Source organism: Mastigoproctus giganteus, chromosome 2, assembly GCF_048544385.1.
Source record: "Mastigoproctus giganteus isolate SK-2022 chromosome 2, ASM4854438v1, whole genome shotgun sequence".
Classification (NCBI taxonomy): Eukaryota; Metazoa; Arthropoda; class Arachnida; order Uropygi; family Thelyphonidae; genus Mastigoproctus; species Mastigoproctus giganteus.
In genome coordinates, this window is record NC_143576.1 from 95,205,217 (window position 1) to 95,223,533 (window position 18,317).

Here is an 18,317-nt window from a genome sequence, read left to right on the forward strand (position 1 = left end):
AGGAAGGAGAATGATGTAGGTAAAGTAAACATTGGCAGTGAGCTGGATGATTTTGTAATAACTGAGAGGAAAGTGGAGGAGAGATTGTTGAGGATAAACATAAAAAAGGCACCTGGGGTGGATGGGATCTATCCAGTTATATTAAAGGAGGCAGCAAAGGAAGTATGCAAACCCCTAGCCATAATTATGAGAGCTTCTTTGGACTCAGGGGAGGTACCCATAGACTGGAGATGTGCAAATGTAACCCCAATTCACAAAGGAGGATCAAAGGCTGACACAAGTAATTATAGACCTGTTAGTTTAACTTCTGTTCCAGGTAAATTAATGGAGGCACTGGTTAAAGAAGCACTGCAGGATCATCTAGACAAGAATTCAGTTATAGCTCAGACGCAGCATGGTTTTGTTAAGGGCAGGTCTTGCCTGACCAATTTGATTGGATACTATGATGTAGTCACAAAAGAACTGGATGCAGGGAATAACTTTGATATTATATATTTGGATCTTAGAAAGGCTTTTGATACTGTTGCACATGGAAGACTGCTGCACAAATTGGAGCAGTGTGGCATTGGAGGCAAATTGCTGCTATGGATAAGGGGATGGTTGAGTGGCAGAAGACAGAGAGTGGTAATCAATGGACACTGCTCAACGTGGACTAATGTTATTAGTGGAGTCCCTCAGGGTTCAGTATTGGGTCCATTATTGTTTTCTGTATTTATAAATGATATTGATGATGGGATATCAAGTTTAATGTCTAAGTTTGCAGATGATACAAAGGTTGGCAGGGTCGTTAAGGACACTACTGACGCTATGCTGCTGCAACAGGATCTGGAAAGGTTGAACAGATGGGCTGAGAGGTGGCAAATGAAGTTTAACATTGACAAATGTAAAGTACTACATATGGGTAACAGTAACCCCAGAGCAATGTATCAACTCTGCGGTACTACACTGACAGTGGTGGAGAATGAAAAGGACCTGGGGGTAATTGTGCAGGCAGATATGAAGTTCTCTGAGCAGTGCAGATGAGCTGCAAGAGTAGCTCATGGTGTCTTGTCAATGATATACAGGAATTTTTCTAGCAGGGATAAGGAGGTGATTATTCCCTTGTATAAGGCAATGGTTAGGCCACATCTTGAGTACTGTATACAGGTCTGGAGGCCTCATTTCAAGAAGGATGTAGAGCTGCTGGAACGGGTACAGAGAAGGGCAACAAGATTAGTAAATGGAACAAAGGGTTGCTCTTACGAAGAAAGGCTTAAGTTTTGCAAATTACAGAGTCTGGAGACTAGGCACCGGCGAGGTGATCTGATAGAGGTGTATAAGGCTTTGAATGGTTTGAGCATGCTCAATGCCAATGGGATTCTTCATCTTTCTCAGAATAATCACCTCAGAGGGCATAAATTCAGATTGAGGAAGGACGGATGTCGGATAGATGTGCGGAAATTTGCCTTTGGCCAGCGGGTGGTTGGTTGGTGGAACCGACTTCCATCACTTGTTGTTGAAGTTGATAGCCTAAACAAATTTAAAGCTCAACTGGACAGGTATTTCGAACGAACGGAGGGGTGAAATGGGAGAGGTTTTTTTTTTTTTTTGGCTGATGCTGAATAAGCTTGCTTTCTTGCATCATATGCCTCTACTAATGCTAATGCTAATAATACAACAACAGATGGATGTTTCTTCCAACAATCAAACACCTGCTGGCTGAAGGCAAACCTCCACACATCTACTCTGCAACTATCTTTCCTCAATTTGAATTTATGTTGCCTCATGTGTGTAGCTTGAGGAAAGAAGAAAAATGCCATCAGCATTGAGCTTGCTACATTCAGTGCCTTAAACACCTTGATCAGATTACCTCACAGGTGCCTAGTCTCCCAACAGGCAATTTGCAGACCTGAAATCTTTCTTGGTAAGAGCATCCTGTTGTTCCCCTCACCAATCTTGCTGTCCTTCTCCACATTCATTCCAGCAGCTCTACATCCTTCATAAAATATGGCCTCCAAACTTGTATGCAGTACTCAAGATGAGCCTAAACATTGCCTTACACAATGAGATAATCACCTCCTTATCCCTGCTAGCAAAATTCTTGTATATCACTGACAAAACCCAATGAGCTGACCTGGCAGCCTGTCTGTGCTGCTCAGAGAGCTTCATATCTGACTATACAATTACCCCTGGATCTTTTTCATTTCCCATTAACCTGAGTGTAGCACAGTACAGTAGGCACATTAATCTAAGATTATTGCTACCAACATGCAGTACTTTGCATTTGTCGGTGTTAAATGTCAATTTCCATTTCACAGCCCATCTAATTTTTCTAGATCTTGCTGCAGTAGCATACTTTAATTACTATGGTTAACCACCTTGCCAACCTTTGTATCATCCACAAACTTAAACCTGATATACCTTCAATATCATTAATAAATATGAAAAACAACAGTTGGCCCAGCACTGAACCCTGCGGAACTCGACTAATAACATTACTGCATACCCGTTGATAACCACTGTTTTCTTACACTGAATCATCCCTTTATTATTAGCAGTAATAACTTTCCTTAATGCCACACTGCTGCAATTTGTACAGCAGTCTTTTTTGTGTGCAACAGTATTCAAAATCTTTCCTGAAATCCAAGTAGACATCATAGTACACAATCAAATTGGCCAGACAAGATCACCAGTTAAATCCATGCTGCAATTGCACTATAACTGCCCTCCTGTTAGATGGGTCCTGTCAATAAAGTTTGACTCCATTATTTTCTCTCAACAGAGGTTAAACTAACAGATCTGTAATTATTCATATCACCCTTTCATCCCTATTTGTGAACCAGGGATACATCTGCAAATCTCCAGGGACCTCCTCTGAATCCAAAGATATTCTCATAATTATGGCTAAGGGTTTGCTTACCTCCTTTAATATAATTATTATTACTATTATTATTAGCCATATGTGCAAGGAAGCCTGAGGCTTATGCTGCACCAGCCAAAAAAAAAAATTCCCTGAGTGTGAGAGAGAGAGAGGGAGAGAGAAGTAGAAAGGAATCGCCAAGAAAGAGAAAAATGATGATATCCAGCTCAGGACCCTGGGTGTGACAAGTCCATACTCACCAGATGTGAGCCCCCGGGAACCCATCCACACCTTTTTTTTATGTTTAGCTTCAACAATTTCTCTCCCACTCTCCTCTTTGTTCTCACAAAATCATTTATCTCCCTGTTAGAATTTGATAAACTTCTGGTGTGAATGTTGATGTGAAATACTTATTTGGTTTGCTATCAACCTGAGCAGGATCATCAACAGTTAAACCATTGATATCAAATGGACCAATGTGTTTCAATTTGTACAGCAGTCTTTGTGTGCAACAGTATTCAAAATCTTTCCTGAAATCCACATAGACATCATAGTACACAATCAAATTGGACAGACAAGATCACCAGTTAAATCCATGCTGCAATTGCACTATAACTGCCCTCCTGTAAGTAGAGAAGCCTTTGCTGTTTTTATTTGCATACCTTGCCAAGACATCTCATAATCTGCCTTAGTTTGCCTAACCACCTTTGAGAATTTATTGCAGACTAGTTTATATTTACCATAGGCTTCCGTACCACCTGATAATTTAATTTATATGCATTTCTGTATAAATTAAGTGCATTCTGTATGACCTGATAATTTAAATACACACCATGCATTTTTTTTCTCTGCCATGAGTCTCATTATCATCATTCTTCTCTTTCTTGGCAATTCCCTTTTTACTTCTGACTCTCTCTCTCTCCCCCTTTCTCTCTCTCTCTCCCCCTCCCTCCCTCCCTCCCTCCCTCTCTCTCTCTCTCTCTCCCCCTCTCTCCCTCCCTCCCCCTCTCTCTCTCTCTCTCTCTCTCTCTCTCTCTCCTTGCTCACCTAGCATAAGCCTCAGGCTTCCTTGTACTATATAGCTAATAATAATCTGCCATCCATTTAGGTCTAAGCCTTAAACAGTATTTCTTAGTTGGAAGAGAAAGCCTAGTAACTTCTGTTATTGCTTCCCTGAATACTTCCTACTTCCTATTTAGAATTTTCGGTTGGTAACATCATCAGTTTGTCCTCACTGTATAAATTTTAAAAACTGTCTTAGAATACTGTAGACACTTTTATGAAAACAATGCCCTTCTCTTTACCTTGATAATAGTTCTTTAAGTAAATCCCACATCAGCACACTATGATCACTGCCACCCACCCAGTGGGTCATTTACCTGCAAATTCTTAATGCACAAAGAATTGCTGCTGATAATCAACTGAGAATATTGCTTTTTCTTGTTATCTCTCTCACTAACATGCTGCTGTAGAAAATAATCATCCAATAAATCCACAAGTCTGCTAGTGTGTGGGTGACCAACACACAAGTTTGTCTTGTGCCTACTTTATCTTTTATTTACTCCTTCAAAATATTTATCTAATTCTTTAAATTTACATAACATCTGTGGCTATATGACACTAGGTGGTAACTTGTTCACTGATTACTTTGACTAATGGCAAATTATTTACAATCCTCTTTACTTAATTATCTACAATTATCTTTAATTTGAATCAGTCCCCTTGTTTTTGAATTATCCTAGAAAAAGAAAATATACCATTAGATTAAATAACTATAGTCTCCTGCTATAAGAATATCTCTTTGCATCCACAATTAGCTTTGTTGCTCTACTCTGACAGCACAACAATATAATTATTCAATAATATTCTTTTGTGCAGGTCTACATCTTTTCTGAAAGGAGACCCAGACCTGTATGCAGTATGGAGTCTGTGCACTGTTATTCATATTTGAATAATTATTATTCCTGAATTAAATAAATTTTCACAAAAATACACATATACTTGGTGTTTCCTCTAAGTAAAAAATAGTGCAACAAATGGGAAAAAAATCTTTGAGAACAAAAAAAATAGTACAATTTATATTCATAAAAATATATTATATTACATGCACAAATCAATAATAACACTTAAATGTTTATAGTTTGCTATATTAATATTTGTTATCTAAATGGCATTCCTAAATGACAAATAAACATTCACATTCTTTACATAAAATGTCACTTACATTTTGGGTCATAACAAATATACCAATGAATTCTGGTACTGGATTTTGCTTGCATGCACACACACACACACACACGCAAAACTTTTGCCCACTCTACACATACCATAGAGATTAACCCCACAAAGGAAACTAATTGATATCAAGGAAAAAACTTTGCAAGCTCTTATACTGATTTTGACATTTAAAGTAGCCAAACTAAAAGAATCAAATATATATACTACAGTATAATTAGAAAAGCCACATACACCATCAATCGACAAATAATAGGGGGGGGGGGGCGACTGTGGTTCATCGCTACATGTTTTGTCACAGAAATCAATAATTTTTCGTGACGTGTCTAATTGCGGCTCTTGCCTCTATATATATATATCTTAGTGTGCAAATGAACAATAGTATGAAGAGCATACAAAATGATATCCTACATAACGGGTAGCCGTAATGAAAATGTTTTAGACCACAGTAGTAGCATATAACAGGACACGAATAGCATAATTTGTGGAAATTAAAAAAAAAAAATCGATGGATAGTAGAAAACTGTTATTTTGCATGATTTCCTGAAAGTAATGTTTTACTTACCAACCAGAACTTTATGTGAAAACACTTCTATGTATTTATTTAAGTTTATTAATGAAGTCAATCTGTCTGTGAAATTTAATCTATTTATAAAGTCACTAATGAGATTACTTCGTGTTCCGTCATTTAAACGTACTTTTAGCCCCATGTATATGTGCCACTGCACAGAGTAGTATTACTCTGTGTGCGACTGTACACAAAAATATTGTGAAAACACCTACCTCTTATGTACAGATTCGTGCAACGGTGGTAGTAGAATGGCAAATCAATGCTTTAATTTAGCAACTTCACCATTAGTAACTTAATATCAGTAAAGATTTACCACGTATACATATATATTAACTGGGGTATATTTTAAGCTGATTATTACAAACAATCTGCTTATTTTCGAATACGCACAGTCCAAGGAAAAAACCCACCAAATAACAACCTGACGACACCAAACAGGTGACAGTAGGTGGAGATCGAGTCATAAGATGGCTGCCAAGACTTTGCCCTTATGGGAGTTTATAGCCACGCCTTACCAGTAGTACAGCGAATTAAAGGTCCAACAGTTTAACGAAATTGGCGATAAATGTGCTTTCCTACCAGCGATCCACCAAACGAGAGATTTTGAAATATTGACAAAATGAAATTGAGTCTTTCCGCACCAATTACAAATGTTCGACCCTGTCACTAACTCCCTCTTTCCTTATTATTATTTTTTTAAATGCCTTCGGAACAATGTCAAGGAGATGAGGAGATGAAATTTTTAATTTCATAGCATTCTTTGTATTTCAGGACGTTTCGCTAATGAAAATATCAAACTCCGGTTATAATTAACACCCTCTCTCTCCTCTTTGCCTACTCATCTCATACCTGTTCAACGGGAACAGTGCTTTTTTCGGGATATTCTGTACCTATAATTTTGATCAAATGTGATAGGTATTTCAGCCAGTAGAAAAAACATTCCCTGGTTAACTTAAAAAAAAAAAAAAAAAAAACAGAACAACTTCATGCTATCCAAACTCCAAAAAAATTATACTCAGTATAATCAGATATTCACTTGCGGCTCAAAATCTGATATTAGAGTAGATGCTGGTGCAATCTTACCTACTTTTACTGTTTCTGCCTCTCTACCAAGATAGATTGGCAATTTCTCTGCAGAACGTTATTATTATTATTAATAGCTACACAGTGCAAGGAGCCTGAGGCTTATGCTGCACTAGCCAAAAAAAAATTCCCGAGTTACCCTGAGAGAGAGAGAGAGACAAAAGTAGAAGGAAATCACCAAGAAAGAGAAGAATAATGATATCCAGCTCAGGACCCTGGGTGTGCCAAGCCCATACGTTTTGCTATATACCTAGCACTTAGATTCTCAAAATAACATGAGGCATTATCATCTGTCCTGACTTTAAGCTCTACAAACTAATTTCGGAATGAAACACATAATCACCATCCCCAGGGATTTTCCAGAAGTAGAGGTGATATGCAATATTCTGGAGTATAATTAAAGGTTAATTATCATATAGTAGTAAAACATCCTCATTATTCTGATTATACACAGACTATAGCCTCTTAAGCCCTACATGGGACCATGCTTGACCATCCCCTGTAAAAACAAAAATGGCTTGTTTCAACACGTGGCATGAAATTAAAATTCAAACCAGACAGAAAACCAGCCAACAAATTCAAATATGACTGGCAAAAGGATCTTTGTTCAAGACTACATCAAAATAGAAGGTTCAGCGTGCAGCATATGACTGAATCAATTTCAATAAAGAATGAACTCCTATTGCTTAGTTCCAACATAACTAAGCAATGTTAACCAAATCTTAGAGTTGAAGACTCTAAGATTTGGTGGTCGTGTGCCTATTAAAAAAGCCACTTATTTCTATAAAAAATCGAAAGCGTTAACTAGAATGGGGCAACACTTTTTTGCACCAATGGTAGGGTGAAAGTGTGGCGTGAATCTCAGTAAGCCATGCATCCAGATTGTTTAGTGTACACCATTCAGGCGGCTGGAAGTGGGATCATAACGTGGGGTACAGCCTGGGTCTACTCATACCGTTAGAGGATCATGTCACCTTCAAAGAATATCTGACCAATTTCAGCCAACAGTGCTTCGTTTTGACAGGAATTGCGATCGATTCTTTCAAGACAACAGCGCAAATATCAATCGTGTAAAAACTGTATTTGAATGATTCGAAGAGCATTCCAAAGATTTCTAACGTCAATGAGCTCAGAATTTTCCAGATCTAAACCTAATTGAGAATGTCTTGGGAATGTCGAAAACGGTAGTTTGGCTTCGCAGTTCTCTATCGACAATATGGTTGTCAAAACAAGAGCTGGATCACTCAGACACCTAGCAGAATCCATGCCACGAGGAGTACAGACTGTAATTCGGACAAAAGATGTCCCTATCAAACATTATATAAAGGTTTATAAGTTTCGGGCCACTGAGTTTATTTGCATTTTTATTTTTGGAACTTGTGTTAAACATCAAAGCCATTAAGGCAATTGCAATTGACTGAATATTTATGAGACATCAAGCATATTCAGAGGCGGATTTAACGGCGGGCGCACCGGGCGCGCGCCATGAGCCCCGACTTCTGAAGGGCCCACGCGAAACCCCAAATTTATACGCAAAACCACAACAAATTAGTTGAACATATTAGTTCAACTAATATGTTCAACTATTAGTTCAAAACTTTGTGATTATTATTATGCTATTATTAATTATATTATACATATATTATATTCAAATTTTATTGGAAATAAAACATTAATAGTACATAATATTTTTTATTTATTTAAAAAATGGTTAACATGAATTTTTATTTTCCCTGTCTCTCTCTTTTTTTTAAGGGGCCCAATATTTTCTTCTGCCCAGGGGCCTCAACCGACCTTAATCCGCTCCTGAGCATATTGCATTTGTAAACTCCACATATTCTGTGGTCGATTTGCCTAGAAAAAAAATAATCAATAAAATTTCTCGGAGAAGAAACCATGCAAACAATAGGAGGCGGCAAAGGAACTAAACAAACCCTTAGCCATAATTATGAGAACATCGATATGCTTAGGAGAGGCCCCATGGGCCTCCCCTGAATCCCTAAGTGCAAAGGTATCTCCATTTCATAAAGGGCGACACGAGTAATTAGCATTAGTAGAGGCATATGATGCAAGAAAGCAAGCTTATGCAGCATCAGCCAAAAAAAAAAAAAAAAAACCTTCCACTTCACCCCTCCGTTCGTTCAAAATGCCTGTCCAGCTCAGCCTTTAATTTATTTAGGCTATCAACCTCCACAACAAGGGATGGAAGTCTGTTCCACCAACCAACTACCCGCTGGCTAAAGGCAAATTTCGCACATCTATAATACAACTGTCTTTCCTCAATTTGAATATATGCTCTCTCAGGTGATTATTCTGAGCAAGATGAAGTATCCCATCAGCATTGAGCATGCTCAAACCATTCAAGACTCTATACACCTATATCAGATCACCTCGCTGGTGCCTAGTCTCCACACACTGTAATTTGCAAAAGTTAAGCCGTTCTTCGTAAGAGCAACCCTTTGTTCCATTCACTAATCTTGTTGCCCTTCTCTGTACTCGTTCCAGCAGCTCTACATCCTTATTGAAATGAGGCCTCCAGACCTGTATACAGTACTCTAGGTGTGGCCTGACCATTGCCTTATACAAGGGAATAATCACCTCCTTATCCCTGCTAGAAAAATTCCTGTATATCATTGTCAATGTTAAACTTCATTCGCCACCTTCAGCCGATCTGCTCAACTTTTCCAGATCCTGTTGCAGCAGCATAGCGTCAGTAGCGTCCTTAACACCCCTGCCAACCTTTGTATCGTCTCCAAACTTGGACATTAAGCTTGATATACCATCATCAATATCATTTATAAATACAGAAAACAATAATTGACCCAACACTCAACCCTGAGGGACTCCACTAATAACATTAGTCCAGGATGAGCAGTGTCCATTGATTACCACAATCTGTCTTCTCCCCCTCAACCACCCCTTTATCCATAGCAGCAATTTTCCTTCAATGCCACACTGCTACAATTTGTGCAGCAGTCTTCCATGTGCAACAGTATCAAAAGCCTTTCTAAGATCCAAGTATATAATATCAAAGTTATTCCCTGCATCCAGTTCTTTTGTGACTCCATATTAGTATCCAATCAAATTGGTCAGGCAAGACTTCCCCTTAACAAAACCATGCTGTGTCCGAGCTATAACTGAAGTCTTGTCTAGATGATCTTGCAGTGCTTCTTTAAACAGTGCCTCCATTAATTTTCCTGGAACAGAAGTTAAACTCACAGGTCTATAATTACTTGGGTCAGGCTTTCATCCTCCTTTTTGTGAATTTTGGGTCACATTTGCACATCTCCCGTCCATGGGTACTTCCCCTGAGTCCAAGGAAGCTCTCATAATTATGGCTAAGGGTTTGCTTACTTCCTTTGCTACCTCCTTTAATATAACTGGATAGATCCCATCCACCCCAGGTGCCTTTCTTGTATTTATCTTAAACAATTTCTCCTCCACTTTACTCTCAGTTATTACAAGGTTATCTAGCAAACGGCCAGAGTTGAATACACCTCTGGCATTCCCCTCGCTGAATAACTCATGTGTGAATGTCGATGCAAAATATTCATTTAGTTTGTTAGCTACCTGAGCAGGATCATCAACAGTTGAACTATCGATATCAAGTGGACCAATCTGATTCATCCCCTTCCTTCTAGAGTTTACATAAGTAAAGAACTCTTTGCTGTTTTTCTTTGCATCCTTTGCCAAAGATTTCTCATAATCTGCTAACCTCCTTTGTGACTTGGTTACAGTCCTGCTTATATCTATCATAGGCTTCCATGTCACCCATTAATTTATATGTATCCCATGCATTTTTCTTCTCTGCCATATGCCTCATTAGTTCATCTGACATCAATTTAGGCCTAAACCTTGAACAATACTTCTTAGTTGGTATGTAAAGCCTAGTAGCTTCCAAGATTAATTCTTTGAATGCTTCCCATTTTGAATTTGCTGTTGGTAACATCATCAGTTGGTCCCACTGTATAGAATTTAAATACTGTCTCAGTCCATCGTAGTCGCCTTTACGAAAGCAATAACCCTTCCCTTTACCCCTGATGGTAGTAACCTCTTTGAGTAAATCCCACTTCTGCACACTGTGATCACTGCCACCTAGTGGTTCATTTATCTGCAGATTCTTAATATATGAAGAATCACTACTGATAATCAAATCAAGTATACTACTCCCTCTAGTTGCCTCTAAAATTTAATTCCGGATAAAGCTTTGCTATTTTTATGCAGGTCCATCAATTTTTCCTCCAGAACGAGGCATTTCTGCCCAGCAAATAAGAAAATTAACCAGACACTTCATGACATAACTGCTTAACACACACGTGAAGCACAACCCCAGGGGCTCACATCTGGTGAGTATGGGCTTGGCAAACCTAGGGTCCTGAGCTGGATATCATCATTCTTCTCTTTCTTGGTGACCCCTTTCTCTTTCTCTCTCTCAGGGTAACTCGGGAATTTTTTTTTTTTTTTTTTTTGGCTGGTGCAGCCTCAGGCTTCCTTGTACCATATGGCTGATAATAATAATAATAGCAAATCTAATAGATCCACAGCCAGGTTGGGGGTGGGGCGCAGTTATCAAGAGTACTGAAAAATAAATTTATTGTTTATATTCAATGGTCATTACATCGGAGGCAAGTGTTACTATTTGTTTATTTTATGTAATCAATGAACATCCGTGAGCAGTTTTTCAATTTTTATTTTCGAAGAGGTTCAGTGAAAGTTATGTAGTGTTTTGAAAAGATTTACTTTAATCCGTGTAGTCTGTCAGTCGTTTAAATTAAACTTTTCATCCAGTAAAAACTTTATTATTATTAGCCATATGGTCCAATTAAGCCTGAGGCTTTTGTTGCATCAAAAAAAAAAAAAAAAAAATTCTGAGTTACCCTGAGGGAAGGGAAGAGAGAAAACACGAGTGAGATGTAGAAGGGAATCACCAAGAAAGGGAATGATGATATCCAGCTCAGGACCCTGGGTGTGCCAAGCCCATACTGACCTGATATGATACCGTGAGGGTATCATTGAATCTTCACAAATAATAATTCTGCATCCCAGGTGTAATAACCAGTGGTGAGCTGTGAATATTTTAACAATGGGCTTGCAGTTTTTCCGACTTTCTACGGAGTAAATTTCATCGGTTACGGAAATGACGTCATCCGGGGCTTCCACTAGAGGCGCTTCCCACGCTCGCACTACTAGTAGTACGTGACGCATTTTTCGTGACCGATATGATATCTCGAGTCAGGGGCGGATTTAGGGGAGTGGACAGATGCGGCTTATTACACCCTTGGCCATGCGTATAAATGAATGTGTAAAACATTCCTAGGTCTATTTAAAAAAAAAAACTTAAAAAGCTGGTCGTCATGCTCGTCTTACGATGATAACTGGATACGACAGTGTCTGAGGTTATAACTTTTTAGAATTTTTGAATAGTATGACGTCGCAATCATGCTTCCTGAAGTTACGACTGCAGTAAGTATGATTGCAACAATACAAATATTTGTCAACAATTTATTTTTTCGTCTCGCATTTTCGTTACATTCCATTGTTAGGTTCCCGTAACAGCTGCGTATGTCGCTTCAACTACAAGATCGGTACATCAACCGGTGCTATTTTACAGAGATATTTAGATACGTTGCATCGCAAGTATACATCTCTTACTTTAGTTATCATAAAACCATTATATGTTCTCCGTGAATGATCAATAAAATATTTACAATAAAAAACCTCTTTTATTTCGTAATCGATATATACAAATCAAAGTACCTAAAAGCAACGCGAAGGATGTTTCGCATGAACCATGTACTGCGCGTGCTTGGAACACGCCCAACTTTTTTTTTCTTTTTTTTTTAACAACTAGGGAAATATAAGGGATACATTTTTTTCATGATAAAATTTTAATATTGCGAATAAAAAATAACATGAAATATTCCCCATATCACAAATAACAAAAATGAGAAAAATTTATTCTAAAAATTGCCATATAGAATTTACACTCAGTTAGTGCAAAAGCATCATTTTAACGTAGCCATCTAACAAAGTAGTTAAAGTAAATTAAGGTTAAATAAGATATAACCAAAACGATGCCAATTTAATTAATTAATTTCACTACTTTGACGTTAAAATAATGCTTTTGCAATAACCTACATGTTAGTCATTCTACCTCGTAGCATGAGGTTTTGCCCTTAATTTTATAGTCTATATAGAATATGCTTCATTATTAATATTTGTTGTCGATCTTGCTTTGCTCAATAGTTGAGCGATGATTACAGAGGAATGATTTGACATAACGATCCGGATCAAATTGAAGCAATGGTTTTCCATTTAGATGTATGGTCATCATAATCTGCAACCAGTTTAATTGTCACAATACAAGAACTCCCCGACTTACGTAAGGTTGCGTTCCGTGGAACATTACGTAAATCGGGGAATTTTCCCCATGCTTGTGCAGCGCTCGCAACTGTGCTCGCTGAATTGATTGAGTCGAAAACGAAATGTTCGACGAAAATGTAAATAGAATTATTTTTTTGTATTTATTCAATTTTTTATCTCATGCGCAGGAAAAATTACAAAAGGGTGCAATTTAAAAAATTTCAAAATTATAAAATTACAAAAAAAGAGAGGAGACAGGCATAACATCAGTACGTTTTACCTCTCGGGCATCGTTGCCAGAATCGACGTCTTCAGCTGATAAGTACGTCGCTGCGGAGATTGGGGGCTATGGGGATTTAGAAGGAGTCGGCCGCTCAACCTTATGAAAGAACATATTATTAATGGATGACTGGACGGTGGCTTTTTTCTTTTCATCGTAGATTTCTTTGTAGCAAGCAAGCATATCATTCACCCCTCTGTTAACTTTTAAGAATCGTTCGCTGTCAGGATCCATCTTTTCAAACCTCGCCATTGCCGATGCAATTTCATGAAATGACATTGCCATCTCTCTTGTGATGAAGCTTCTGGGCTCCTCATTTGGTTCATCTTGAGCTTCGTCAGAATTTTCTTCTTTCATTATTTCTGCCTGCAGTCGATATGTTATTTGTTAGATAATTCCTTCTCTTCTTCCTCTATTAACTCCTCCCTGTCTTTGACATCAACCTCTAGCTGAAGTAGCTCTGCAACCTGAACAATCTTATCTGTAACCTCTTCATATGATTCGTCTTTTTCGAAGCCTTTTACGTGCCGTGGGCATATATTTTCTTCCTTGAGCAATTTATGGAATTTTATTAATTTCCGTGCAGGCCTTATTAATGTTTAAGATGGCGGTATAAATATTGTAAGATTTCCAAAAGTCTGTTAACGTAAAATTTTTCTCATCGTCTACTGCAGATTTTTTGCGTAAATAGTATGCTTTTAAATTCGAAATAACACCCTGATCCATACGTTGGATGAGTGAAGTCATGTCTGACGGTAGAAATATGACTCTTATGTTCGAACTGAAATCATCTAGATGCGTATGATGTCCAGGAACATTATCTAATAGAAGCAAAATTGTGAAAGGAACGCAGTTGTGTTTACAATATTTTTCAACCTTGGGAATGAAGCAGCATTTAAACTATTCCTCATAGAAATATTGTTATCCATGCTCTCTGGTTCGATCGGAAATGCACGGGTAGGGTGGCTTTATTGATGCCCCAAATGCACGAGGATTTCCAGAATGGTACTCAAGCAGTGGTTTTAATCTGTAATCTCCCGCCGCATTAGCCCCAAGCAAGAGCGTGGCCCTATCTTTTGATGCCCTGAAACCTGGCATTGTATTTTCCTCTTTGGCAATGTATGTTCGATCCGGCATTTTTTTTCCAATACAAAGCAGCGTCGTCAACTTTAAAAATTTGCTGCGTTGAATAGCCCACCTTCATCAATAATTTTTTCTCTGCAGCTGCAGAATCGGCACTGGCGACTTCACTGCATACTTTAACGTTGTGGAAACCAGCGCGATACTTGAACCTATTAAACCACCCGTTGCTTGCCACGAACTTGGGTTGGGGTTCGCCGTGCTTATCTTGTCTTTATAAATACTTGTTGCTTTTGCTTGAATGGTCATTCGACTCAGGGGCACTAGCTTCTGAATCTGATTTTCCATCGATATTATTAACAGATGTTCCATCTTCGATATAGCACCTGAACGCTGTTTTGTGATCATTATTGTTCTTAAGTGCGTTGATCCTTTGACATGTTCTTTTATATGCGCACTGTCCTTTAAAATAGTATTCACCGTTGAAGCAGAGAGGCCCTTGCAATAGATGACAAACTTCGTCCTGCTTCGTAAATTTTAATTAATCATCTTAATTTCTAAATGAATCTTGTTTCTTTTCTTAGCACTGCCAGCACTTGCATTCCGTTGGTCCCTTTCCCTTCACCATTATAATAAGTAAATATTATTATTATTAGCCATATGGAACAAGGAAGCATGAGGCTTATGCTGCACCAGCCAAAAAAAAAAATTCCCGAGTTACCATGAGAGAGAGAGAAGTAGAAAGGAATCACCAAGAAAGAGAAGAATGATGATATCCAGCTGTTTTTCTGAAAATTTGTTTTTCATATGATTGAAGATTTCAGTGAAGGGGAACTTATTTCACTATAATATCGTAACGTAAAAACCCACAGAATTCCAGTTATCGGTATTATCGCCAATGCAATAAGATCGAGTTTACTACCCGTTTATAATTAGATGCACTAACAGAAACCGGAAAGTTCACTGTTTTTATTGTTTTTTGGTCGTGACCTCCAGTAACGTGCTTTAGAAAAATATCACAAAGACGTTCAAAACTGATTCTTAAAACAGGAAAATATAACGATGAAACAGTAGTGCAAATTCCATTATAAAAATGACCTTTTAGAGAGAGTTTTTGTTTTTTTTTGGTAGTTGTTGGCGCATCGGCTTCCATGGCTATAGTGCACCTCCCAAGGTTTTTGTAGTGCTTTGATCCAAGCCCGAGGTGGGATTCGAACCCGCGACCTTTGGGTTGCCATACAGGCACTTTACCCACCTGGCTAGCCCAGTCGGCTTTTAGAGAGATAAATAGCTTAGTACTGGAATGAATTACAAAAAAAAAAAAAGAGTGTTATTGGGTTCGCATTACGATATTTTCACGATACCTCCATTTATTCTTAAGGAATGCAGAATACGTTTCCATGAATTCTTGAGGTTTGCACGGGCCGGCAAAAACTTACGTAAAGTAGGATTCCGTAAGTCGGGGAGTTCCTGTATTATTCATTACGCTGCAAGCTCACTCAGCTTCAGCACTATAATCGCAATGGTTTCAAAGATATTTTCTATGAAATGAAATTGGAATTTTCAATGGTATCGTCATTTTCTTTAATTTAAAATCACCCTGTTGCATTAATAACTTATCCTTGAAGGATTCAACAATGCATTTAATAACTTGTCACGAGCTAATTTTTTTACTTTCCAATTTGATCCCTTCAAATTCTTTCCACTTCAACATGCTCTCAATATTAGCTTCATAATTTCCTTCAGAATTTTTCAAACTAGCAAGAGCATTCATAGTTCGAATTATTAATTTATATGCTTTTACCATTGTTATTGTTATTTGGTTTTTTTTAGGAGCATTAGCAACTAAGGCCATATTGCTCCGGGATATGCGGTGGTCATTCCCTGACCTTTCCGCATCCTCCGTATTTGGTGGTGAGGGGCTCGAACCCCGGTCTAATCAAGAAGCCTGTGCTACGCACTGCTGCTCCTTCCCACCTGGCTATGGAGGCGCCTTTTTACCATTGTGATTCTGCAAAGCTTCCGAAAGGTAAGAAAGCTTCTGCAGGATGTCGATCATTAGTGCTAAATGGTTAAGAAATTCCAAATTTAAAAGTCGATTTAATAATCCGGAATATTTAACTTCTCATTCAAAATGTTTCCACAAAGCGGGATAATTCCTCCAACCCGGCAATTGCCGTCCGAAAGCTAAAAGCTGCTCATCTTGTGGACACACCAGCGATCTTTATAGTTTCCACACCGAGTTCTTTAGCAATCATTCTTAATTCGTGCTAGTCTTTTGGAAATTGGTGATACAGTTTTTTTTTTTAATTATTATTGCCTATATGTCATTATATTTAATGCACAGTGAAAGACTCGACAAAATCTGGCAACATTTCACCTTCCTAAAGTTTATATATCTTAGTTGATTCAACCCCCCACTCCCCTCTACGTTGCTACTGTCACTAGTTCTTTGAATACTTAAATAGAAAGGGTGCAAGAATATTTGCTGATGATATCGAGGCAGTGTTAGGTGGGTCAGAAAACTGCCAGGCTTGGGGGGGGGAATACAAGGACTAATAGATTAACAGAAGCCGCTGGCAGAGGTGAAAGTGATTCTTGCCCTGCTTCTATTGGAATGAGCAGCAGCCTGAAAAACAAGATACAGGGTATTTCAGAGCCTGCTGGGTGTCATTGTGGTAAAAGTAAACACATGGGCTGTGTTACGGCAGCTAAGAATAAGAACAGGTGCATATATACTTGCATGTACACCAATGCTAGGAGTTTGGTAAATAAATTTGATGAATTTGAGGTATTGCCGAGAACATCAAAGGCAGATATTTTTGGGATATGAGACCTGGTCACACAGATATAAGGAATGCAGAACTGGAATTTGTACGTGAACAGGAAGGGTTATACTATTAGTTAAGAAACACATAAAATCCAAGGAAGTGAAGCCTTGAAGTGGCACGAAACCCATGTTTAGTCTCTAGAGCAAAGTTTCCGGCATCCCCCTCCTTCAACCCATGCATGGTACTAAGTACTATAGGTTTTGATACCTTCGTGTTTGGGGTTTTCATAAAAAAAAAAAAAAAAAGTCGACATCACTGGACAGTGCAGTGTTGAGTCAGTTTGGTGTGACATAAGCATTGGGAGATCAAAATTGAGAGTAGGAGTGTGTATAGGCCTAATGACTTTGATGAGTATAAAAAAGAACTGTACAGGGAAATAGAGTGGGCCAGTAAATCAGTCCTATAATGGGGGATTTTAATTTCCTAGATATTGACTGGAATTTGTGGGTTGGTCACTCACACGCTAGCAAGGATTTTGTGGATTTATCGGATGATTGTTTTCTACATCAGCATGTTCGGGAGGCAACTAGAGGGAGTAATACTCTTGATTTGATTATCAGTAGTGATTCTTCATGCATTAAGAACTTGCAGATAAAGGAACCACTAGGTGGCAGTGATCAGTGTGCCGAAGTGGGATTTACTCAAAGAGGTAACTACCATCAGAGGTAAAGGGAAGGGTTTTTGCTTTCGTAAAGGTGACTACGGTGGTCTGAGACAGTATTTAAATTCTATATGGTGGGACCAACTGATATTACCAACAGTAAATTCAGAATGGGAAGCATTCAAAGAATTTATCTTGGAAGCTACTAGGCTTTACATACCAACTAAGAAATATTGTTCAAGGTTTAGGCCTAAAAAGATGTCAGATGAACTAATGAGACATGTGGCAGAGAAGAAAAAATGCATGGGATACATAAATTAATGGATGACATGGAAGCCTATGATAGATATAAGCTGGTCTGTAACCAAGTCACAAAGGAGATTAGGTAGGCAAAGACAGATTATGAGAAATCCTTGGCAAAGGATGCAAAGAAA

The 18,317-nt window shown here is 38.3% G+C and overlaps 2 protein-coding genes across 5 annotated transcripts in view; both read right to left on the reverse strand.

The window, feature by feature from the left end:
• The window catches only part of LOC150089435 (ras-related protein Rab-14), a 108,623-nt gene extending 102,462 nt beyond the window's left edge, over positions 1 to 6,161 (reverse strand). For 2 of the 4 annotated variants that reach the window (XM_090389476.1, XM_090389475.1), the window contains exon 1: positions 5,858 to 6,161. The gene's annotated coding sequence lies outside the window, so the exon portion shown is untranslated. Of the gene's footprint in view, positions 1 to 5,063; positions 5,082 to 5,857 lie in introns of those variants that run through there. The other 2 variants (XM_090389474.1, XM_090389478.1) reach the window with 2 other exon arrangements.
• LOC150089436 (uncharacterized) overlaps positions 4,553 to 18,317 on the reverse strand; it is a 140,371-nt gene continuing 126,606 nt past the window's right edge. Inside the window, exon 5 of the mRNA XM_090389981.1 lies at positions 4,553 to 4,577. Coding sequence (XP_090246107.1) covers positions 4,553 to 4,577 — 25 coding nt within the window. The remainder of the gene's footprint in view (positions 4,578 to 18,317) is intronic.